A 25,322-nucleotide genomic window follows, 5' to 3' on the forward strand; every position below is an offset into this window, starting at 1 on the left:
TGGGATGCATAACTGGCTATGATGGTTTGAGGTGTACCCTGTTAGGTCTAGGTACTCATACCCACTTCAGGTGCATTTTGCATGTTGCCTACTAGTCAGGTTGAGACTACCTTGTAGTCTAGTGAGAGTCCCTTAGTGTGAATATATATATTTATGGACTCTTTAGTTATTGTTGGGATGTCTAGGATGCATCTGCGTATCGAGTCTCTATTTGGATTGAAGTAGATTAGAACTTATTCGTGGGCCTGACCCACTATCATTTTTCTCAGGTGTTCGATAGTTCCAATCTTAGAGCTTTATTGTGTTGAGTAGAGACAGTCACTCACTCCTCCGACTACGTAGGACTATTACTTATGTTTTAGTTTGGTTTTTCTTTTTAGTTCAATTATTTATTTTCTAGCTGGGATATTATTAGGGGTCCACTAGATGAATTCCCGAGTTGTAATAATATTGGAGGTTTTGGCAATATTGGATTATATAACTATTAAGGATTATTAATTAGATTTCTTTCAACTTATTTAATTATTTATTCCTTATTTCTTTTGTACTCAAGCTTGTTTATATACTTAATTGTTTGGTATCCCTCAGATCTGTGCTCGGACTTAATCACCCGTGGCTCTAGAATCGAGGGGTATCACAGTTGGTATCAAAGCACTCTGGGTTCAAGTGTCTCTAGGGTTATTTCATATTAAGACTTCCACGTAGCGTATTCTCTTATTTAGAGCTTAAGTTTAGGATTCGTTATATTTCTTTACGGTTCGTTTAAAATCGTGCTGATGTCCGTCTTTCTATGTTAACAGAATGGTTAACGCTAGAACCAGATAGAACAATAAGCAGCGAAGGGAAGCGGCACGTAGGCTGCAAGATCTCCTACAGCGTCAGCTAATAGAGGAAGAGCAGTAATTGCCTGGGTTTTAGGACAATGGTGGTCCATGTAGAGCAAAAGGAAGTTCAGTAGACTCAGGATCAGGGAAGAGATCCAAAGTATCCTCTTTATCTCAATGGCCTCATTGCTCGAGCTATAGAAGCAGATGTAACAGCTACACTTCGGAATTAGCCACAGATACCGCAGGCATCTATACCAGCACCAGTGGTTCAGACTGATCCTTAGGAAAAGGTTAGGAGTTCTTTCACAAAACGGAGCCCACCTGAGTTCTCAGGCTCCACCGATGCAAAAGTAGCTCACCAGTGGAAGAAGGATATCAAACGACATCTTTGCATGGTTCAGTGCACAGACGTTCAGAAGCAGATGCTTGATACTTTTAAGCTTGTCGGAGATGCACTATAGTGGTGGGAGTTAGTTACCACCGCAGAGGAGAGGATTTCATTGACCTATGAGCAATTCAGTACTCGCTTCAATGAGAAGTACTTTCCATATGCAGTCAAGACAGCTATGAAGACACAGTTCCTTAATCTAAATCAGGGGAACATGACGGTAGCAAAATATGAGTAGCAATTCACGCGCTTATCTCTTTTTGCTCCAGAGGAGGTGGATACAGAGGAGAAAAAACGTAATAGTTTCGTTAAGAGACTTATGTGGTCTATTAAGCGAGCTATTACAGGTAGTCCAGCCTACATTACTTATACTCAGGTGGTAGATGCTATTTTACAGCAGTATCAGTTGACCGTGGACTTCAGACATGCTAGGGTGAGAAGTGGGGTGACAGAGACTCTGCTAATCAGTCAGCTAAGAAAGGGAATGGCAATGGATACCGACACAATGATAAGTGCAAATTCCATGGACAACAATCTTGAAAGAAGCACAAGGGTGGTTCAGATGCTCACGTGAATGGGGCACCTGTTTAAAGGTAGCAGGATGGGGGACTACAGGCAGGACAGGGTTAGCCGCAGACTAATCAATAGAGGAGGCCATTTGGCACTTTCCAGGGTAATTGCTACACTTGTGGAAAGTTTGGTCATACTTCCAGGTAGTGTCCTAAAGCAGGACAGGGACAGGGACAGTATATGTAGCAGAGGTAGAAGGCACCATTACCTTTACCTGCTCCACAGATTCCACGGATTCAATGACAAACATATCTGGCTTTACTAGCACCACCACAGCCTCAAGGACAGGCACCGCTGCAATTGCATTACGGCAGGGTGTTCAACCCCATGCCACAGGATGTTCGGGCACCTCAGGCTGTTGAGGGTATGTTTCCTATTCATGGTACACAGGGTCATGTTTTATTTGATATGGGTGCTACACATTCATTTGTATCTAAATCATTTGTTACATTATATGGGATGACAACGCGAGTATGTGATAGACCTCATGGTATTTCTACACCTTTAGGCGATACCGCCATTTTACATGAGAGTGATGGGCCTATGACACTAGATATTGGTAGACTCATATTTCTAGCCAATCTATTGATCCTAGACATGCACACTTATGATATGATACTTGGGATGGATTGGTTATCTCACTACCATACCCAAGTTAATTGTTATGATAGGTTTATTGTATTCACCATACCTGCTCAGGATATGTACGTCGTCGTTATGCCACGTTCTAACGAGGTTACTAGCACTTATTTGTTCTACGTGGAGAAAGAAACTGATGAGGAGATTACTGTGCCACTGGATAGCATACCAATTGTACGGGAATTTCTGGATGTGTTTCAAGAGATTCTAAGGTTGCCACCAAGTCGAGAGATAGACTGTGTGATTGACTTAGCTGCAGGCACTATGCCTATTGCTAGAGCACCACACAGGATGGCACCAGTGGAGATGCGAAAGCTGAGGGATCAAATTCAGTAATTGTTCAGTCAGGGTTTTATTCGTAGGAGTACTTCACATTGGGGAGCACCAATTTTGTTTGTGAAGAAGAAAGATGGTTCACTTCGCCTGTGTATAAATTACAGGGAGTTAACAAGGTTACTATTCAGAATGAGTACCCTTTACCCAGGATCAATGATCTTTTTGATCAGTTGAAGGGAGCTACATACTTCTCTAAGATTGATCTCCATACTGAATATCATCAACTTTGGGTTAAGGAGTAGGATATTCCTAGGACAACGTTTCTCACTAGATATGGTTCTATGAGTTTCGTGTAATGCCTTTTGGATTGACTAATGAACCAGTAGTCTTCATGGATTTAATGAACAGAGTCTTCAGGGCTTACTTAGATCAATTTGTCATCGTCTTCATTGATGATATTTTGATTTATTCTAAGTTGGAGGACGATCATGCTAGACACCTTCGTATAGTGTTGCAGATGTTCTGTGAACACCAGTTATACACCAAGTTCGGGAAGTGTGAATTTTGGCAGCGGGAAGTGAAGTTTCTGGGTCACGTAGTGTCAAAAAGGGGAATAGCGATAGATCCAGTTAGTGTTTCAGCAATGGTAGAGTAGGGACAGCCTACTTCACCTATCGAGATTCGGAGTTTCCTGGGATTGGCAGGATATTATCGTAGGTTCATTCAGGGGTTCTCGAAGATAGCGGGACCACTCACTCACTTACTAAAAAGGGGGTACAGTTCATATGGGATGAACACTGTCAGAAAGCTTTTGATGAGCTAAAAAGAAAGTTGACTTCTGCACCGGTTCTGTCTACTCCACAGAGCGGGATAAAGAATTTTGTCTACACAGATGTTTCTTTACAAGGTCATGGGTGTGTTTTGATGCAGGAGGAACAACCTATTTTGTATGGATCTTGTAAACTTAAGCCTCATAAGCTTAATTATCCAACACATGATTTGGAGTTAGCAGTTGTGGTCTTTGCCTTACGCATTTGGAGGCATTATATAATACCCCTAATTTTAAAATGATAGTCTCGGCATTTTAAGTTTTATTTTTATTGTATTTTTATTTGTTTATGTGTTTAGTTGCCTGTTTATTTTAATGAATTGGTTGATTGTTTGTTTTAATTGAATTGTTTGTTTCATTGTTAATTTAATTGTATTGTATTTGTCTTTAATTGGATTAAAGTGTTATTGTTAATTTAATTGTATTTTTATTTCCTTTTATTTTAAATGGTTTATTAGGTTATTTAAATGGAATTAATTAGATTAAATTAGTATTTCTAATTGTAATGTAAAATTAAGGTTTTAATCTTTTATGGATCATATTGGCCGACTAGGGTTTAGTTGGGTTTCCGTCTCTAATTACACCTTTATTTTTAAGTAGACTTAGGTTTTAGATTTGTCTATATATATACTGTTATAAGTCTGCAAAAGGATTTTAGAACCCTATTCACATACAGAGATATAGAGAGAAACAGAGAGGGAATTGTGAGAAAAACAGAAAGAGTTCAGTTAGGGTTTTTGGCCGTGGATTAAAGGACAGACCTAAAAGGAGAGAAGGATGAGCAAAAGGAGGTTGACAGTGAACGGACGTCGTCGGAAAACTTAGGAAAACGGTGACGAGGTTTTGATTCAAAATCTCAAGCAAGTTCTATTCTGTCTCTCTCCCTTTGACCTGTGTTCTGTGCATGCCTAAATGATCTCTAGAGTTTTAATCAGACATTAAATAAATCTCGTATGTTTTTAAATCAGTCTTGTATGTTTTTAAATCAAGATTAAATAAACTATGTGCTGAAAATTAATCCGTTTCTTCGTATCAACTGTTGTTTCATATGTGTTCTAAGTTTCTGTTGATGATGCATACTGGAGTTTGGATGCCTTATGAGGAATTTTGGGACATGAATTGAACTCTAGGAATTGTATTAGATATCACAGAACCTTCTGTAACAGCGTCGGAAGTGAAGAAGACGAACTAGAAGAGGAAACGGAGGAAGCAACTCTCTGTGAGAGAGAGAGCTGGCACCATGGATTGAGGGAGCCGGCTCCTTAGACCATAGAGCTTGCTCCCAAGGTGTGGGAGCTGGCTCCCAATGGTTTAGAGCAGGCTCTCAACTTATGAGAGTATGCTCTCATGCCAAACTTACTACAGGACGTGGTTTAAGGGTCTATTTTGGGTTTTTGAAGTTCCTGGACTGTTTGGGTGATTTGTAGGGACTCTAAACATTATATTATACTGTCTTAGAACCCACATTGCATAATTAAATTCTTTATGCTAATAAGATTTAACAATAAGGAAGTTTAAAAAATCTTACATACTGTTAACGGATAGACAGGATTAAATTGTGTATTTTTGTTTTAACAATTTTATGGACTGTAGCATGGACTCTAAACATGTTATTAGGATGTATTAGAACCCACACAACAGAATTAATATTTTTTTATGCTAACAAGCTCAACAGTAGGGAAGTTTAAACAATCTTGCGTACTGTTAATGGATAAAAATGATTAAATTGTGTATTTTTGTTTTAATAATTTAATGGACTGTAGCATGAACTTTAAACATGCTATTAGGCTGTATTAGAACCCACATTGCATAATTAATATCTTTATGCTAGTGGATTTAACAATAGGGAAGTTTAAATAATCTTGCATACTATTAACGGATAGAGAAGGTTTATTTGCTTAAATTGTGTCTAGCAATTTAACGGACTGTGATATGGTTTATAAACCTTGTTTTGGATGCATAATAGGGGCATTTAATCATCAGACTTGTTTTATGCTTACTCTGGATTTTAATTGCTGAAATATTAAACTCTATTATGCAATTATATAGACTTATGTTTTGGATTTTAATTGCTAAAATATTAAACTCTATTCTACAATTATATGGACTTATGTTTTGGATTTTAATTGCTAAAATATTAAACTCTATTCTACAATTATATGGACTTATGTTTTAGATTTTAATTGCTGAAATATTAACTCTATTCCGCAATTATATGGATTACCATTTTGGGACTTTAATTGTTGAATTATTTTATTAAATTCTGTAATAACTTAGATTATTGACTTGGACTTTAATTGCTGGACTATTAAACTATGTCTGTCAATTACATGGATTTTTGTGTTGGATTTTAATTGCTGAATTACTATAATAAATTCTGTCAATTATATGGATGTTATGGATCGTATGCACCGGTATGGGACGGTGGCATACTAAGGATGGATTAGCTCAAAATGTTAAGTCATACCTTCTTGGAATAAGGGAATGGATTGTAAAAATATTGAATCCTACTTATATTTCAGTTAAATCAACTGAGTAAGTTGAGTGACTTCATGGATTAATTGTTATTTGTAGTTAAGTCAGATCAACTGAATAAGTTGAGTGACTAACTGGATTGATAATCTTATGTCAGATCAATGAATAATTGAATGACATATTCTGGTTTTGGATGGACTTTAGATATATATTTATGGTGCCACAATATGAGCTTGAGTTTCAAGATCGTTGGTTAGGAAGCGTATATGCATTGAGATGCATAACTGGTTATGATGGTTGAGATATACCCTGTTAGGTCTAGGTACTCATGCCCACCTTTGAGTGCGTTTTTGCATGTTGCATTCTATTTAGGTTGAGACCCCCATTGTAGTCCAGTGAGAGTCCTTTAGTGTGGATATATATATGTATGGACTAGATAGCTATTGTTGAGATATCTAGGATGTATCTGCATATCGGGTCTCTGTTTGGATTGTAGTTAGAATAGAACTTATTCGTGGGCCCGACCCACTATTACTTTTCAGGTAGTAGATGGTTCCAGTCTTAAAGCTTGTTCGTGCTGAGCAGAGATGGTCACTCATTCTTCCGACTGCGTAGGACTACTGGTTATATTTATTTTTGGATTTTCCTTTTTAGTTTAGTGTATCTTCAGTTGGGTTTTGAATAGGAGTCCACTAGATGGATTCCCGAGTTGTATTTTTATTGGAGGTTCGGATGTATCGGAATAGTTCTTATATATATAATTTATTCTAAGGTTTCAGTTTTGGATTATCAGTTTAGCTTTCTTTCAAAAATTTTATTTATTCCTATTTATCATAATTGTATTCTGTATTTGTTTATTGCTATTTGTTTTGATATCCTCGGGTGTTCGGGCATGGGCCTGGCCAACCTGCATCCGGAAATACGGGGGTATCACACATTATCTGTTGGGTGAGTCCTTCAGATTATTTAGTGATCACAAGAGTTTGCAGTATTTGTTCACTCAGCGGGAGCTGAATATGAGACAGCGCAGATGGTTAGAGTTTGTGAAAGATTATCATTTCTCTATACAGTACCATCCAGGGAAAGCGAATGTGGTGGCAGATGCACTCAGTCGCCAACCCTATGTGAGTCTTTCTACTTTATTCACCACTGAGTGGAATGTTTTGAAAACCGTTGACGAGTTGTTTGATGCTTTTATGGCTTGCATGGTAGTTACACCTTCTATCATTCATAAGGTCCTGAAGGCACAACTCACGGATCAGCAGTGCATTGACAAAGTTGCAGAGATAGCTTCTTGGGAAGTTCCATTTTACTATGTTGGGATTGATGGAGGTTTGAGGTACAAAGGGCGTTTAATGGTACCTTCTGTTGATGATTTAAGGATGGATGTGATGACTAAGAGTTATCATTCTGAGTTTTCTGTTCATCCAAGAGGAGACAAAATGTATCAGGATATGAAGCGGCAGTTTTGGTGGGCAGGTATGAAGAAGGACATTGCTATTTTTATCTCTCGGTGTAGTACTTGTCAGATGGCCAAGATCGATTATCAGAGGCAGCCAGGATCTTTGTAGCCACTACCTATACCAAAGTAGAAGTGGGAGAGCATTTCTATGGATTTTGTGGAGGGATTACAAAATTCATTTAAGGATCACAATTCCATATGGGTCATCGTTGATAGGTTGACTAAATCAGCTCATTTCTTGCCTATCCGCACTGATTTCACTTTGGAATAGTTAGCGCAACTTTACATTATAGAGATTGTAAAGTTACATGGTATTCCGTTATCTATTATATCGGACAGGGATTCAAGCTTTGTGTCAGGATTTTGGAAGAGTTTTCAGCAGGCTTTGGGTACAGAGTTGCATCTTAGCACTGTTTATCATCCTCAGACAGATGGTCAGACCGAAAGGGTTAATCAGATCATGGAGGATATGCTTCGTTCTTGTGTTTTTGAATTCAAGGGCCATTGGGAGAATTATTTGCCACTTGTGGAGTTTGCATATAATAATAGCTTCCGGAAGACTATTGGTATGGCACCGTTTGAGGCATTGTACGGCCGACCATGTTGATCTTCTGTTTGTTGGATGGAGGTTGGAGAGAGCAGATTTTTGGGTTCTGAGTTCATTAAGGATACCTCCGAAAAGATCGCTCTTATTAGGGATCACATGCACACTGCCTAGAATAGGCGGAAGAGTTGTACAGATCGTTGTACTCGTGTATTGGAGTTTCAGGTTGGGGATCAGGTTCTCCTCAAATTGTTTCCTGTGAAAGAAGTAATGCGCTTTGGGAAGAAAGGAAAGTTGTCAACGCGGTTTGTCGGTCCATTCATGATTACGAATCGAGTTGGCGTTGTAGCTTATCGGTTAGCACTTCTGGATAATTTGGATCGGTATCAGTATATCGATGTTGGTGAGAATGAGTTACAGTCGGATGCAACATATGTGGAGCCACCGTGTCGTATTATAGACCGTCGGGATCAGATTCTTCACAATAAGGTTATACCTTTAATGCGTGTTCAGTGGAGTCACCATAATGATGCTGAGTCTACTTAGGAAGGGGAGGATGTCATTCGCTCACAATTTCCTGAATTATTGGAAGAAGGTAAGAGCGAATTCTGAGGGCGGAATTCCTTTTGTTAGGGGGGAAAAATATAATACCCCTAATTTTGAAATGATAGTCTCGGTATTTATTTTATGGTTTTATTACATTTTTTTTAAAATTCATTATTTGATTATTTGGCTATTTGTTTAATTGTTTTATTGTTTAATTGTTTAATTGATTTATTTGTTTAATTGAAATTATATGCTTATGTGGAATTGAACTATTTGTTTTATGTGTTAAGTGTTTAGTTGTAATTAAATGTTTATTTTTATTTTAAAGAGTTGGGTTTGGATAGTATGGATTACTTGGATAGGTGATTAAATGGGTACAGTTAATACCCATGGGTGGTTATACATATATATATATATATATATATATATATACCGTTAGTTTAATTATTAGTTTTAGGGTTTTATATATATTTATGAAATCGCCGACTTATATACATATAGATATTTTATATTTAATTTTTGTTCTTTTTCTTTTCCGACTCCTCACATGAATAGAATTAGGTTAAGATTATTTTGTCTATAAATATAAATATAGCATTATGAGTCTGCCTAGGGTTAAAAAAAACCCTATTCACGTACAGAGAGGTTTGAGAGAACTGAGAGATCAAGTTAGGGTTTGGGCCTTAAGTTGAAGGTCGGACCAAGGAGGAAGGAAGGTGATTGCTTGTGGGTTGAACCAGGAGCAACAGAAGTGTTTAACGACAGTTAAGGAGTTGTTGGAAAATCAAAGACGACGGTTCAAGATTTCAAACTGAAACCTAAGGTAAGTTCTTCATCTTACTCCTTCCCTTAGACTTGTGTTCTATGCATGCCTAGGTAGTCTCCAGGAATTAAACGGATTTTAAATTATTTTTTTGTTCATGTTATTCTGATCCGAAACAAGTTTTGTGAATTTATTTACAATTGATTGATCTTGACGTATATGGCATGATTAATTGTTTTATAGTTATTAATAATGTATAATTGATTTAATTAAGTTACTAGGATAAGTTGGGACACAGTTCATACTCTTAGGATCATTATTAATGGAGAACAGAAGAGTTGGAAACTTGCCGGAGACAGGGACGAAGGAGTAAAACATTTAGGGCTCTTAGAGAGGGAGAGAGCCAGCTCCATGGAAGTGGGAGCCGGCTCCTTTAAGCAAATAGCTGGCTCCATGTGATGGGGAGCCGGCTCCATGGTGAGGGGAGCCGACTCCCTTTGTGGCAGAGCCTGCTCGCAATTTTTGAGAGCCTGCTCTCTCGCTACAATATGTACGGGAAGTGTATTTAGGCACTGTTTGGATATTTTGGAATTTCAAAACTGTTTTGGATTGATAAATGGGGATTCTAAATAATTTTCATGTCCTATTAAAACCTCATAATGCATAATTTATATCTATATGCAAATGATTAGAACAACATGAAATTTTAACACAAGTTTACATGTTGTTAATGGATATAGAGGATGTAATTGCTTATTATTGTTTTAGGAATTTAAATGACGGTGACATGATTTTTAAATCTTATATTGGATGCATTAAATGGTTATATACATATCAGATTTTATTATGCTTATTCTGGATAATCGATGTTTTAATTTATTATTTTATCTCATCAATTATTAAACTGTGTGGATGTGATGCACCAGTATGGGATGGGGGCATCTTAGGGATGGATTAACAAATAAAAATTAAGTCCTGCCTACTTGGATATATATATAAGGGAATGGACTAACTATAAAAATTAAGTCGTACTTATATTTGTGTCAGGTCAATGAATAGTTGAATGACATTACTTTGGTTTTGGATTGATTTATATATATATGATTATGGTACCATGATATGAGTTTGAGTCTCAGGATCGACAGTTATGGAGTGTATATGCAGTGTGATGCATAACTGGCTATGATGGTTTGAGGTATACCCTATTAGGTCTAGGTACTCATGCCCACTTCAGGCGCGTTTTGTATGTTGCCTACTAGTCAGGTTGAGATTGTCTTGTAGTCCAGTGAGAGTCCCTCAGTGTGGATATATATATTTATGGAGTATTTAGTTATTGTTGGGATGTCTAGGATGTATCTGCATATCGGGTCTCTGTTTGGATTATAGTAGAGTAGAACTTATTAGTGGACCTGACCCACTATAATTTTTCTCAGGTGTTCGACAGTTCCAGTTGATCGTGCTGAGCAGAGACAGTCACTCACTCCTCCGACTATGTAGGACTATTACTTATGTTTTAGTTTGTTTTTCCTTTTTAGTTCAGTTATTTATTTTCCAGTTGGGATATTATTAGATGTCCACTAGATGAATTCCCTAGTTGTAATAATATTAGATGTTTTGGCAATATTGGATTATATAACTATTAAAGATTATTGTTTAGATTTCTTTCACTTTATTTAATTATTTATTCCTTAATTCTTTTGTACTCATGCTTATTTATATACTTAATTGTTTGGTATCACTCGGATCTGTGCTCGGACTTAATCACCCGTGGCTCTAGAATCGAGGGATATCACACCACTCATGTTTGAAGATGAACATTCTCGTAACTCATTTATAAATGATTAATATGTTGTTATTGTTGTTGTTATAAAAGGGTTCGTGACATCGTCGATGTATGTAATTTCCCCATTCTCATTCTTGTAAATTTTCCCATCAAATCGACATAAGCATACAATTTGTCTCTCATCCATTTCTTCAACTGCTTTGCAAATCGATTCATTAGTTAAAAAAATATCTAAATATAAAGTTAAAAAAAAATAATGAACTATAAAACAAATAAAGATCATAATTAAATAATGTAATTTAGAGACCTTCGCATGCAAATATTTAGCAGCAGAAAATAAAATAAAATTACTTAGAGTACGTGTCTTACTATCATATTGCCACCTACCTTCCACTACTAAAGTCTTCAAAATCACATAACAGTCTAACTTAAATTTACCAATTTTCACTTCTACAGATTACATGTTGAAAATATTCACTCTGAAATCTACTAACTTACACGGGCACTTGGGAGTACTAATATATTCCTAATTCATTAATTCAATACACATTCCTCAGAATTAATACAAATAAGCACGTTAACGATTGGTAAAACACACTTATAGGAAGCATATATAAAGCATCACTTAACCCAATGGAACAAATAAAAGGAAAAAAAAAAAAAAAAAAAAACATGTGGATAATTATATAGCTATAGAAACATTAAGAAGTGAGAGAAATTTCACCATGCTTATTACCCAAAAAAAAAATTCTAAGACATTCATAGTTCAAACACACAATCAATTACCAATTAAGCGTCCAAATTAAACTGACCCATAAATAAGCATAATTAGAGAAAAAAACATATTAATATAAACAAAACTCTTCAATTCCACAAATCTAAATCTTTTAACATTTTCAAAGTGAAAGCATAATTGAATTGTAAGAAAAAGTTTCTTCAGTTGAATCTCAAAACGGTTATTTAAACTTGGGCCTTAATTGGTCTTATTTTGAGCCTTAGCCATTTCATTTGTTGTTTTGCTTCTATTGGTTTCCAAGTGAGCCTCTAAAACTGATCGGGGTTAGTTGGGCCTGTCCATCTTTTTCACTTGTACAATTATTTAACCGGGATTTTTATTTATTTATTTATTTTCTTCTAAATCATTGATTGTTTTAAATTTATCCTGAGTGTAATTTTAACTAACTAAAGTTACTAAATTTCAGTTGGTAAAATTCAACTTAATTTACAGCGTATATTTCAAAATTGAATGTAAATTCTGCAAGGAGAATAAACATCATTAACAATCATCCTATTGAATCTTTCCCCTAACTCTCTAAAAAATAGGGAGAAGGGCATTTTAGGCAACACAAACTTTAAACAGTAAAAATTCATGTGTCATGTTATCTTGTAGGCCAAACACATTTTTTTGAAAATATATGACTTTGGCTCAATCAAAGAGTAAATATGCCCTCCCAAGCCCATTTATATGTAAAATCCCTAATAATTAAAGGATCGAGCAACTACTAAGGAGGACTTTGGTTAATTGGTGGAAAATTTTCTTTGGATAGAAGGAGATGGTGAGAAGATGGTATTTGTAGCTAGTAAGTAAAGACGTCTTTTGTTTCTATTTGATCATGGCTTGAGCAATTGCCAATGCTAATAGCCAAATATGTTATATCTCCGTGCTTTCTTTGATTGTCATCAGTCATAGAAAGCCACATTACATTACAAGAAAGGGAATCACCTTTGAAATGCACTCTTTGTTCTGTTTTTTTTTTTTTTTTTGGCATCATTCGACAGTTTGATGCAAAAGTCGGACATGGCAATGCACATCACATCACAACAGAGAGACATCTTTGTTTTATATGTTATGGGTTACCCTAAACTAAACTAACTTATCATGCATGACCAATATATTCTTAATTAACATCATTGATGAAAGGAATTAGTTGTTCCGCACTAAATGCCTCCCTCTGATCTTTGTACCAAAAAACACACACAAATACACAGTTGATGTAATCAGCACTAGCGTGAATGGTTTCTTTTGTCCAGATGATTGAGCTGATAGATGAATGTGTCAGAACCAAATTAAACAGATTGAAATCTGTAGAAGCGTTTTTAAGTATTAATATTTTAAAAATAATTAAAAATTCTTAATTCAGGAACTATAGTTCGAACTATATTGAACTATCTATAATGTCTAAAATGTTGATTCAATGGAACTATAGTTTGAAGTAATTTTGAATTATCTTTATGATATAAATTTGATACCAATTGACACATGTAATTTACCTTAAATTGTAAACTCTGAGGGTCAAAGTTCAAGCACGCAATCAATTGAGCAAACTATTGAAACGAAAAGGTGCTCAAAACGGGAGGGGAGATCCACCCAAAACGGGTGTGTGTGTGTGTGAGAGAGAAAGAGAGTGCTTACCAGTTCAGAGAAGCATAGCGACCCAAACGAAGGGGGAGATCCACCCAAAGGAAGTGGAGAAGTGGGGATGCTGCTTTGTTAGGTTACAGAGATGGGGAGAGAGAGGGCGCACAAATGAGGGTTAGGGCTATGCTTAAATTGTTGTTAGAGAGAGGAGGAGAGAGAGAGGGCTTTGCTCGAATGGGATTATAAATGAGGGTTAGGTTTGATCACTGTTACAGAGAAAGGGAGAGAGAGAGAGAGAGAGAGAGCTCTGCACGAAAGTGAGGGTTAGTGCTGATCGCTGTTACTAAAAGGGGGAGAGAGAGGGCTACACGAATGGGATTATGAGTGAGGGTTAGGACTGCAATAAGGTAAATGTATTAAAATATGGAGAAGGGCATTTTAGGGAACACATAAAATATAGAGAAAAACATTTTAGGCAACACAAACTTTAAACAGTAAAAATTCATATACCATATCATCTTTTAGGTCAAATACATTTTTTTGAAAATATAGGACTTTGACTCAATCAATGAGTAAATATGAATCCCAAGCCCATTTATATGTAAAAATCCCAAAAAAAAAAAATAAATAAATAAATTCCCCCATGCCAATCCCCCAAACTCCCATAGCTTTGGTAGACTTAGCCCCACACAAAACTCATCCAACTACTGGAACATCAAATTTGGACCACAAAATCACAACAATTTCACGAATTTAGCTTATGAAGTGTACCAACTAGTCAAATATATTTTCTAATTACTTTGGGTGGATTTAATGAATAGTCAGAAGTTTGTTAGGCACAAACATTTTTAAGAATTATTATCAATGAACAATAGCTTAAATGAATTAATCTCTTTCTTTTTTTTTTTTTTTTTCGGGTAATTAATGTAATTATCCAGATCGAATAAAGCTTGGACTTTCTCTAAAATTATTTGCAATCAAGGGAACTGATCTCTCCTTCTCAACCAAAGATTGAATGCTTGATTTCAGTTAGGAATAATATTGTGAATCTAAATTAATTTTTTTTTCCTATTTTCCTAGGAACGATACCTTGTTAATTCTCTTTTTCTTTTTTATATAGTTTTTTGTTTTGGTCACCAATATATGACTTTTGCTACCTTCCGTGTGTATATATATATATATATATATATATATATATGACTTTTGATATATATATATATATATGACTTTTGCTTTAAAATAAAATAAAATAAAATAAAATGCATCTTAATTGACTGATACAATAGAATCCGAAACGGCGTCGTAGGGTTGACCACTCCCCTTAGATACCCTGCTTTAATAATAAAGTGCAAGACATACCAAATCAACGCTTTTCTTCCTCTCCTTCTTGTAGCTGTGTGTTCATCATCGATAAAGGGATTCAAGAATCAAAACTTAGGTATGTTATCTACCAATCTGTTTCTTCATTCATATCCTATCTTTTATTTTCTCACACGCACATATATATATGTATATATCTGTATGTATATGTTAAATTACTCCCGATTGTTGATTGACTTTTTATCAAAGTTCCAATTGAAGTTGAAGTTGACGTTTCTCAAATAATTTTCTGGGTTTTGAAGGACAACAACCAATTTGAGGTATTCTTTTATACTCTGATCGGCATAGTTGGCAAAGGACTGTTGCAGGCGAGAACGATCACATTTTTAGCACACGGCCTCTTCCTTTTCCTTTTCCTTTTCCTTTTCTTCCTCATTCATCTGCAAAGATGAGCGATCAAATAGCGAAAGGGGAAGATTTCGAGAGGAAAGCGGAGAAGAAGCTCAATAGCTGGGGCATCTTCGGTTCCAAACACGAAGACGCCGCTGAATTGTTCGAGAAAGCTGGCAATTGCTTCAAACTCGCCAAATCATGTAATTACTCTCACCTTCTCATCCATCCATTATCGTTTCTCAGCATTGCATTGTTTCTGGCCGATCAATGAAAATGGGAATTCTCTTTTTTATTATTATTATTATTTGTGGATTTTGATTTGATTTTAGACATGGTCGATGTGTTTTCTGATGGAAAATAAAAAATCTGGATCTGAATATGATGGCTTGATTCGGTGATTTGGTCATCAGACGTGTTGCTTTTGGATTGGAAATGATAAAACCGGTGAAGCTTTATTATTTGTGTATAAATTTGTGTGTGTCGCGTATGTTTTTATATAATTTTACGATTTTTTTGAGGCTTGACTTGAATTTGTTCTTGACAGATTGAGAAGTAAAATTTATTTCATATTTTGGATATTCATTTTAAGGAAGAATTATTGTTCCTTTAATGATTGAAAATAAAATTCAGATGTCTATTCGGTAATTATTTTATTGACCTTGTGTTTGGGGCACCAAATTGGTGCCTTTGGATTTGGAATTGGAAGAAATTAGTTCAAAAATTTAACTGAATTTTCTCCAATTCCAAATCCAATGCACCCATTCGGTGCTCCCAAACATAGTATGAATGGTTTCATTTGGATATTCAACTTTTATTGCATGAGGGAGTGAAATAAGTTGTGGTCATTCAGGGAAAGAAAAAACAGGAGGAGTTATGATCATTGTTTATATCATATGTTCTCTCAGGGGACCAAGCAGGAGCGGTTTATATCAAGTTAGCCAACTGCCATCTAAAGGCAAGTGCTTAATCTATTTATTTTATCAATTTTTCATATGATATTTTACTATAATCCAGTATGATACTGTTGGCTTTTGATTATAGTTGGATAGCAAACATGAAGCTGCTAATGCATATGCCGATGCTGCTCATTGCTATAAGAAGACAAATATTAAAGGTATTTATGGTGTTCAGTTCCATGTATGATATTACTTCAATCATGAGATTAGAATATATGGAACCTTTCCATCCAGAATTAGGTAAGACCAATTTCACTTAGTTCACATTTAGAATAAACAAAATCATAAGACAAAACACTAGGTGTTTGAAGATACAGAAGGAGCTTTTCTTCTTTTTTCATTTTTGTTTCACTGTAAATCACCTGTAATGTGCTCTTGGTGATTTTTTTTTTTCCATGTGAGATATCTATTAGTGTCTGTGTAGAACAACTCAATCAAGCGTCCGTAACTTGATTAGATCTAACCAGAGTGAGTGCCTAATGGCACCTCATAAGTTCAGTTTTCTTTAGTGAATTCACTTTGTATAGTACATCCTTTTTTCTTTTAATGAAATACCCCTCTTTTAAAAAAAAGAAAGAAAACGAGAAAATACACATTGTTTTTTCAGAATTGCCATGGAGACATGTATGTGTCATGTCTTACCTGTGTCCGGTGTCTGTATTCTTACATGCTGTTATTACTCGGAACATATGATTCGTATGCTAAGTGGAATGCAAGGATGTATGACAATGTTAAAAGTTATTACAGATCCTCTACAGTGTGGTTTAGGTTGAGGAAAAGTTTCAGATTTAAAAATTCTAGGATGGGAAGGGATTGAGTCGGATAGGTATAACAAATACCACATAAATTAATTTTTCACATGCTCATAACCATGTTTTTTAATTGTATTCTTTTGAACTTCCAGTGATACTATCACATGAATTGTTAGCCTCTTCTTTCATCATTATTATTTTTTTTAAGCTCGCTTTGCAGAGTCCATAAATTGCCTAGAGCAAGCTGTAAATCAGTTTCTCGAAATTGGAAGGCTTAATATGTCTGCAAGATATTACAAGGTACTATCCATACTTGTTTGTTAGTAAATATTGTTTTACTTGATACAATAATAGAAAACCTTATTACCTACTCATATTTTGTTATATTTGGGATCTCTAATCTATCAAATTCTTGGTTGGGTTCTCTAGATTTTGGGATCCTGTATTTCAACAAAATTTCCTTTAATGTCACCCTTGTTTGCCATAATTTTAATCTGCATAATCATCGACATTTGACTCCTGCAAATTATGATTATGTAGAATACACTTGTATGATCGTTGCTCAAGATGATACAATAAAAGTTGTGAAAAATGATGACGTGGAATACTTTCTTCATGTGCAGGAAATTGCTGAATTATATGAGGCTGAACAAAACTTTGAGCAGGCTATTGTTTATTTTGAGAAGGCAGCTGATCTTTTCCAAAGTGAGGATGTAACAACTTCTGCAAATCAGTGTAAGCAGAAAATTGCTCAGTTCGCTGCTCAACTGGAACAGTAAGTGTCACTAATTTTAGATATATGTCTCGTGGAGTTATATGACATCTTAAAACTATATGTTGTCGCTTTCATTTTATGATGCATGTATCATTTCTGTTTTAACGTATCTTTATCTGGATAACCCTGTTACCTGAACTCATTTCTTTGTCCCCACGGTACCTATGTTGACATGATTCATCCCGAGGCCAAGCTACATAGTGATGTTTCTTGCCGAGCCTTTGATATTTATTTGTTAGTCTGGTAGTTGTAATCTGGTAACTGGCCTTGCCCCGACTTGGCATAATCCCCCGTCTTCCGGTTCTACCTTTAAAAAACAGACTAGAGGGATAGAGAGGGGGAGGGGGGGACAGGGAGGGAACAAGGGGAGGCTGGGATACGGGTATAGGACTGGGGTGTGAACATGGTCCAGGAAGGAAGAAGCCACTTTATCCAATAAGTTGGTAAGCTCATCAATTGCACATAGAGAACCAACTCTACGCTTAAATTAAAGGAATTGGATGGAAAGGTAAAAGATTGATAGCTTATATCATGTTTGGTTTAAAAACGAGGAGGAAAGTGATGAAAAAGGAAGAATAGCTTAACCTCTTAAAGAATGTTTTCTGTGTCCTTCCAAAAATGGAAGGAAATGATGGAAGGGTAGAGAGTTATTTGATTATCTGTTTTGCCCCTGTTTTTGTCTCACAAGCTAATTCCTGCTTTGTTTGTAGTACTCACGGAATGAAACAATCATTTTTTTTATTTTCCATTTATTTTCAATACTTATGGTCAATTATACAAAATGATGGAGAGATTGATGATGATATAAGTAATAAAATCAGAATAGTTGGACGAAGTGGAGGAACACTAGTGGGGTTTTATGCGATAAACAAATACCAAATAAGTTAAAAGGGAAAGTATATAGAACAGTCATTAGACTGGCTATTTTATATAGAGCGGAATGTTGGGCGTTAAAAAAGAAATACGAACAACACATCCATCTGGCGGAAATGCGAATGTTAAGATGGATGTTATGAATAACTGGGAAAAGTAAGATTAATGATCAAGGGATTAGGGAGAAACTAGATGTGGTATCATTTAGCGAGAAAATAAGAAAGAGTTGACTTATGTGATAAGGACATATTCAATACTGATCAATAGATGCACCAGTGAGGAAAGGAAGATTGATTTGCATAGACGGTAAGTTGCAAAGAGGTTGACCGAACTATCATGGAATGAATTGATAAGAAATGCCTTTAAAAAATTAAATCTAGTAGGAGAAATGGCTCATGATTGGAAATATTGTAAAAAGAGAATTCATGCGGCGATCCTGTTTGTATGGGATAAATGCAAGGATGATGATGATGATTTTTTTTCCTTTTACATCCACTATATTCTCCAAGCGCAATGAAAGATTACTAATTTTTCTGTTCTTTTCCCTCATTTATACAAACACAAGGAGATCTCAACATTATTCTCTCACCTCCTTTCTTTTCTTTCATAATTAATATTATCCTCTCTTTTCTTTTTTTTCTAAGTATTCTCCTAGTTATCCAAACATACTGCAGGTCAATTAAGCGCTGGACATCATGAATTAGGTGGCATGTTGTTTGCCAATATACTGGAGTGATGTCATAGAAACCTAAGCAGCTGTAACGCTCCTTTAGGCACTTTTATAGCCTGGTCAGCACCACTTTTGTTTATTGTTTTGGCTACCACTGCCCATATCATATCAAATTTCTTTGCTTTTTGCTCAAAATTCGAACTTCTTTTTGGTAAGCAACTAGAGGGATTTCTCTTCACTAAAAGCCTTTTGTTTGGGATTTTCTTCTGGTTGTTGTGGCTTATTTTCCTTGATTTTCTTTAGTTCTTCACCTCTCTTAGGGTAGAGGGTGATATCCTCCTTGTTGCACATAATATGGTAAGTTCTCTCCTTCCCACAATGATACATATCATGATCAAAGAGTCAAGGTCAACCAATAGTACATGTAACTTTAATGGGAACAACATTATACCAAGTAGAATTTTTATGTTGGCCAGAAGCATCTGAAACTACGCAACCATGATGGATCGGTATGGTTGAGTTGTTGATCGTTAAATATGATGTGGTTGTAGGTGTCTTTCAGTTGGAAGCTTCAAATTTTCAACCGTAGCGGCTAAAACCATGTTCATGCAACCCTCACTATCAATGACTAGCTTGATTTTAGTGTCTGGAAAGTGGTAATTCTCCTCCAATCTTCCTTTTAAAGCTTAATGGCAGCGAGAATACATTGCACCACCATCGGAAGGGATCTGTTTTTGTCAGATATGCCAAATCATCATCAGTTGACTCGGAGTTTCTTCATTTTTTGTTTTCACTCTTGGGCCCCTTTGTTAAGTCAACTTCTCTTCTTGCTTGTTTTCGAGATGTGTGTTGAATTCAGTGGGAATTGGTAAGTCATATGTTCTTGGCATCCACAGCTATAACATTTCTGTTAGCGCAGTTCATATCTTTGTTTGGTGTGTTCCCAATAGGAATTCATTCTCAGGAAATCACCTAAAATAACTGCGGCAGAGATTAAAATAGCTGAAGTTCTTTCTGTCAAACCTTTTCAGAACTTCATCCATGATACTATTTCCTTTGAAATCATTGGGCCTTCAACTTGGTTGCAAAGATGTTGTCCTGTTATCTCTGTTACTTTCACCAAATCCTTTTGTTATTTTCTCACTGACATAAGTAGTTATTTTCATATGGTTGGCACTTGCAAGTATTCCATGTCGAGGGTCACTGAAACACACGTTCCACACCATCAAGGGGCTTTTAATGCTAGACTCTCGTTATATCAAGCCCTGGCTAGATTTGAATGTAATCAAAGTATGATGAGGATCTTTAATACTTTGGATCTGAATCTTGAGATCATCAAACTTTTGCATATATTCTTGCTTGACTGTGATGATACCTTGTATGAGATTGACAAGTTGACAAAACTTGTTGATTGGTTGGTTGGCACATGCTTTTAGCAGGACTTTTCCTTCTTTTCTTGCTAAGTAGATGTTGTCATATTGGCGGTTATCTCAATCTACCCCAAACTTTGGTGAGACCCATCAACTTGATATTTTTGAACTGCACTCTTCTGTCATCTGACATATCATACCAAGCAAAATACTTCTCAATTGTAGGCAACAGATCGGCAGATTGTAGGATTGAGTCTTCCGTCAAAGCTTTGCATGTCAATCTCCACCTTCATTATGAATTTTCGTTACGTCATGAGGCTCGTGCAGTCTCTCTCAATCACGTATCAATTCTAGTCTAAGGTCGTTGTGGTGTCCTATCAACCATGACTTCTGTTTTTAAACCAGATTAGGCTGCTGTTTCATTTGCAGCCCTTTGTTCCTTTTGTGATCCATCTTGTTTAGCATCTTTCTCCTCATCAGTGTTGCACGTTGAAGATTTCCTTTTGGTATTGGCTACTGAGTTACTCGTAAATCCTTGATTCAAGTCCTCCCAAATAAATGTTTAGGTCATGGCTCCACTGATTAAATAGGTAGCTTGTCTCATTGATATCAGTTAAATCCCTTGTAAAAATTTAAACCAAGTCTGATCTAGCATCTTAATTTACAGCACCAAAAATGAATGAACTGCTTTGTGGAAGGAACTTGGATGTTTAAGAAGAAAGATAGGAGAGAGAGGCTTAGGCATTTTACACCTAGGTTCTTAGCAGTAACACCTAAGGAGAGATGCATCACATATGACAACATTTTGGGTCTTAAAAGTTTTCTCTGTCTGTCTCAAAAGAAAGCTAATACCTTACCATATATAGGTGACAATGGCTTGAAGCAAGGGAACTTAATGACCAGGGTGGTAGATAATCTTGGTGAGCAATTAAGAGCTGCTGAAATTTGAACCTTCTTTAGGACCCAGAAAACCCACCAAATCTGACATACATTAAGCCTCTTAATGTTTTACGAATCTTGCCAGAAGTATTATTTACATCAATAGAGTAATGCAAATTAAATGTAATATCTGAATTGACATCATTATGGCTTGTTGTTGATGTAAAACTTTGATGACGAATTGAAAAGTTTGTTGATAGGGATATAATATGCTTGCATTTATTATTCAGATACCAGAAATCAATCGATATTTATGAAGAGATAGCACGACAATCGCTGAGCAATCACTTGCTGAAGTATGGAGTTAAAGGACATCTTCTTAATGCTGGCATTTGCCAACTCTGCAAAGGCGATGAAGTTGCAATTAGCAATGCATTAGACCGATTTCAGGTTAAAGTTTGGCACATATCAAGCATCTTCTATTTTTATCCTATGGCTTAGGTATATTGTATGAATATGTCATTTGCATTTGCAGGAACTGGATCCAACGTTTTCAGGGACGCGCGAGTACAAACTGCTGGCGGTATGTCATAACTTGTAAAAACTATTGTTGGTTCTGCATCTATTTCTTTGGCATTTTCCTTTTGAAATGGTGAATTATCCTATCTAGTTGGTGGAAAGTGGGTTGATAGAAGTATATTGAACTGTTTATTTCATTGGTTTCTTTCATTACAGGTGCATACTTTTATGTACTTTTATCAACAACTTAACATCTTATCTGCTTCCTCTCTTTGGTGGTTTTTCGATAATGCTATTATTGTCTCTTCATTTCATTGGGATAACAGAAATTTAGCTTAATATGGAGATTCTATTCTTGTGGCAGGATTTGGCTGCTGCAATTGATGACGAGGATGTTGCAAAGTTTACTGATGCTGTGAAGGAATATGATAGCATGACCCAGCTGGTAAATTTTATTTCCAATTCACATAGAAACACTTTCAATCTTTTGATTCTGGTTGTGAGACTAGGTCTTCCTCAAGTTAGTTTAGCTATATCCTTTAGCCCTTCAACCGTTTTGTACCATCTTTCAAGAGTCCTCATTTTCTCTGAGATTCTTGCAATCATATATGTTTTTTTGCAAGCATAGCTTCTAATCCTGGGGTCAGTCAAAGTATTAGTTCAGGCAGAATATAGCTCATATTTGGATGTGGAAAAGGGGGGGAAGAGAGGGATTGTTTGTCATCTGTATGTAATTCAGAAAATGGGTAAAGCTGAAAGTATTGTGAAGGATGAGTAGCAATTGAAAGTAAAGATTTGAAAATGATAAAATGCATTTGTGAGAAACTAATGGTGTCAGTTATTAAAGGAAGAAAAGTTAATGGTTTGCCACGTGCAAACATTACGGAGTAAATGATGATAAGAAAGGACCTAAGTGTAGTCTGAGAAGAGAATATCTGTATGGAGCATGGACTTGATAGAAGATACGATTCTAACAGAGCTGCATGGGGTAAAAGGATTCATGCCAATTGTAGTTTGTTTGAACAAGAGTTTATTGAGGATTTATAGTTTATCTCTGCATGATCTGTCCATATTTATACATTTCCACTGAAGTCACTTCTGTTCCCCAATCTAATTGACATGCAAACTAGTATTGGATTGAACTTATACCACGTGTTTTACTTAGATGTTTTGCTATTTTTCTGTTTCAACTAGGAAAAATTACCGTCCTTGACTTTTTTTCCCTCCATATGTTGCTTCACAGGATGCTTGGAAGACAAGCCTTTTGTTGAGAGTGAAGGAATCACTGAAGGCTAAAGAACTAGAAGAGGATGATCTTACTTGATTCTTTTCTTCTTCGAGTGTTTTGCCATTTGGATTTCAAATTGTTGATTTCATTGTACTGGGTGATTGTGTCTCTTCAAGCTTATTTACACTGTTTTTGTGTGTGTTGCTAATCAAAGTGCATTTGCTTGCTTTTATAAGCATGAGTTTGTAATACAATTATGGCTTTGTTTTGCTACCTGTGGTTCACATAGGAATTTGTATGTTGAAATGAATCATAGTCAATGTAGGAAATAATTGAACAGATTGAATCTAAGGACCATTATCTTGTAAGTAGTAGGTATTACCGTATTAGTAAGAACAAAAGAGCTCCTCCTGCTGAGTTCACTATAGGGTCTTGTGATTGGTTAGAATCTCCCCTAAACCTTAACTCTTTCTCTTTTAATTGCAATTGATATTGCATTCCATTTGGTCGTATACAGAATGAAAATTGGCCTTTGAAGAGAAATTTGGTTAGTCAGACAAACTACTCACGAAATTTTTAGCCTTTGATTGGATCAAATGCTCTTAACTAATGCTGTCCTGACTAGTGACAGATAAAGTAAGAAATGTAATGGACATGAATACAGTTTATGGAGGTTTTGCTGCAGCTGTGATTGACGATCCTTTGTGGGTCATGAATGTGGTGTCTTCCTATGCTGCTAACACACTCCTGTTGTATATGCCCAGGGCCTCATTGGAACCTACCATGACTGGTAATTCCGAATGCATTTATAGACTTAATTAAGCTATAAACCTATAAACCTCATTGTTTGAATGGCACTTGGTGCACATTGTTAATTTATATGTTTTTCTGTTTAGATGTGTGAAGCTTTCGCAACATATCCAGGAACATATGATCTCCTTCACCTTGATGGCCTCTTTAGCACTGAGAGCCATAGGTAAGGGTTTTTCGTCTCCTTGCATTCTTCGGTTGATCTGTGCATAAATATGCTGTCATTTACTTTATGTTGTATTTTCGTGTTAGGATCTTTACCTTTTCCCAACAACAGTAAAAATTAACATACCGAAAGTGTTAATAAGAACTCTTTCGCCTGGAACTATTGGAGTGCCAAACTGGGTATGTTAAGTCTTAGAATACAAAAATGGACACGAGTTAGCTATTTGGTTTATCACTTAGTAATTACTGAAGCCAAGAAATAAAGCATTAGTACTTGATGATTAAATTTGTACTTTATCTGTAAGAAAGTTTACTAATTTTGAAACTAACCACACTTCTCCATGCCATATTGCTTTCCTGTCTCCTATACTGATGGACCAAGATGACCTAGGAAATGGTGCAGCTCATCGGTCACCTCAGCTAGTTCTTGCTGAAGAGCAATGGCATACAATGTCGTAGCCTGCATGACATGTCGATATATATAGTTTTCTATATTAATTTGTACAACAAGACCTTAAAAAAGAAAAATTAATGAAATAGTTACCCCAATATAAAGTCAGATAGGGCAAACACAAGTACACAACTACTACAATAGAATAGAGTCAAGTAAAGCGGATACAGTCATTCTCATTGTGACCGGCAAATACAGTGAAAAGGTTAACATGATAGTTTTTGTTCTCACGTGTCCAAGTTCTCCCCTTGAGAACAACTCCTCTCCATCCCAGACAGTGAAAGCCAACTCTCCAAGTCCCAGCAGACTTTCAAAGAGTTATTTCAGTCCAGACAGGCAGTTTCCATTTTTTTTTATCTGACTTCAGATTTGAAGAAATGTTCTATCTAAAGCAAATATGCAGTTTGCACTTCCTATTATGGTGGAAGATTTGGCATCTTAATTTACTTTTCTTTCTGTTTGGATTTATTTTGCAAAACTTGCTTCTAGGTCTTGGATTTTTTAATTTTTTTAAAAGGTTTTTTGGGTAGGTAAGATGCACACACTTACTACTATGCTGTGAATCATTTACCTTGCATACTTCCTGAAGATCCATTTTTTACCCATCTCTCAAAATAATTAGCTCACCTTCGGTAGATTGCAGTCCACATTGATATTTTGTTAAATTTTCACATAACAACCAGATCTTCATAACAGTGGA

General features: G+C 35.9%; 1 protein-coding gene across 2 annotated transcripts; it reads left to right on the plus strand.

Annotated features, from left to right (window-relative positions):
* The first annotated feature begins 14,750 nt into the window (after positions 1-14,750).
* On the plus strand, positions 14,751-23,469 carry LOC132295165 (alpha-soluble NSF attachment protein-like). Of its 2 annotated transcripts, none has more exons than XM_059793311.1 (10): positions 14,751-14,899; positions 15,084-15,374; positions 16,080-16,129; positions 16,216-16,288; positions 17,091-17,182; positions 17,506-17,657; positions 21,740-21,899; positions 21,985-22,032; positions 22,333-22,413; positions 23,212-23,469. In XM_059793311.1, the coding sequence occupies exons 2-10, from the start codon at positions 15,230-15,232 to the stop codon at positions 23,290-23,292; spliced, it is 882 nt and encodes a 293-aa protein (XP_059649294.1). In that variant the 5' UTR covers positions 14,751-14,899; positions 15,084-15,229; the 3' UTR covers positions 23,293-23,469. The 2 variants fall into 2 exon arrangements, with proteins under 2 accessions (XP_059649294.1, XP_059649295.1); XM_059793312.1 differs by having other exon boundaries at positions 17,103-17,182.
* The last annotated feature ends 1,853 nt before the right edge of the window (positions 23,470-25,322 follow it).

The sequence above is a fragment of the Cornus florida genome, unplaced genomic scaffold (assembly GCF_030987335.1).
Source record: "Cornus florida cultivar Cherokee Brave unplaced genomic scaffold, ASM3098733v1 CherokeeBrave_3.0.0_Hap2_Chr02, whole genome shotgun sequence".
Classification (NCBI taxonomy): domain Eukaryota; kingdom Viridiplantae; phylum Streptophyta; class Magnoliopsida; order Cornales; family Cornaceae; genus Cornus; species Cornus florida.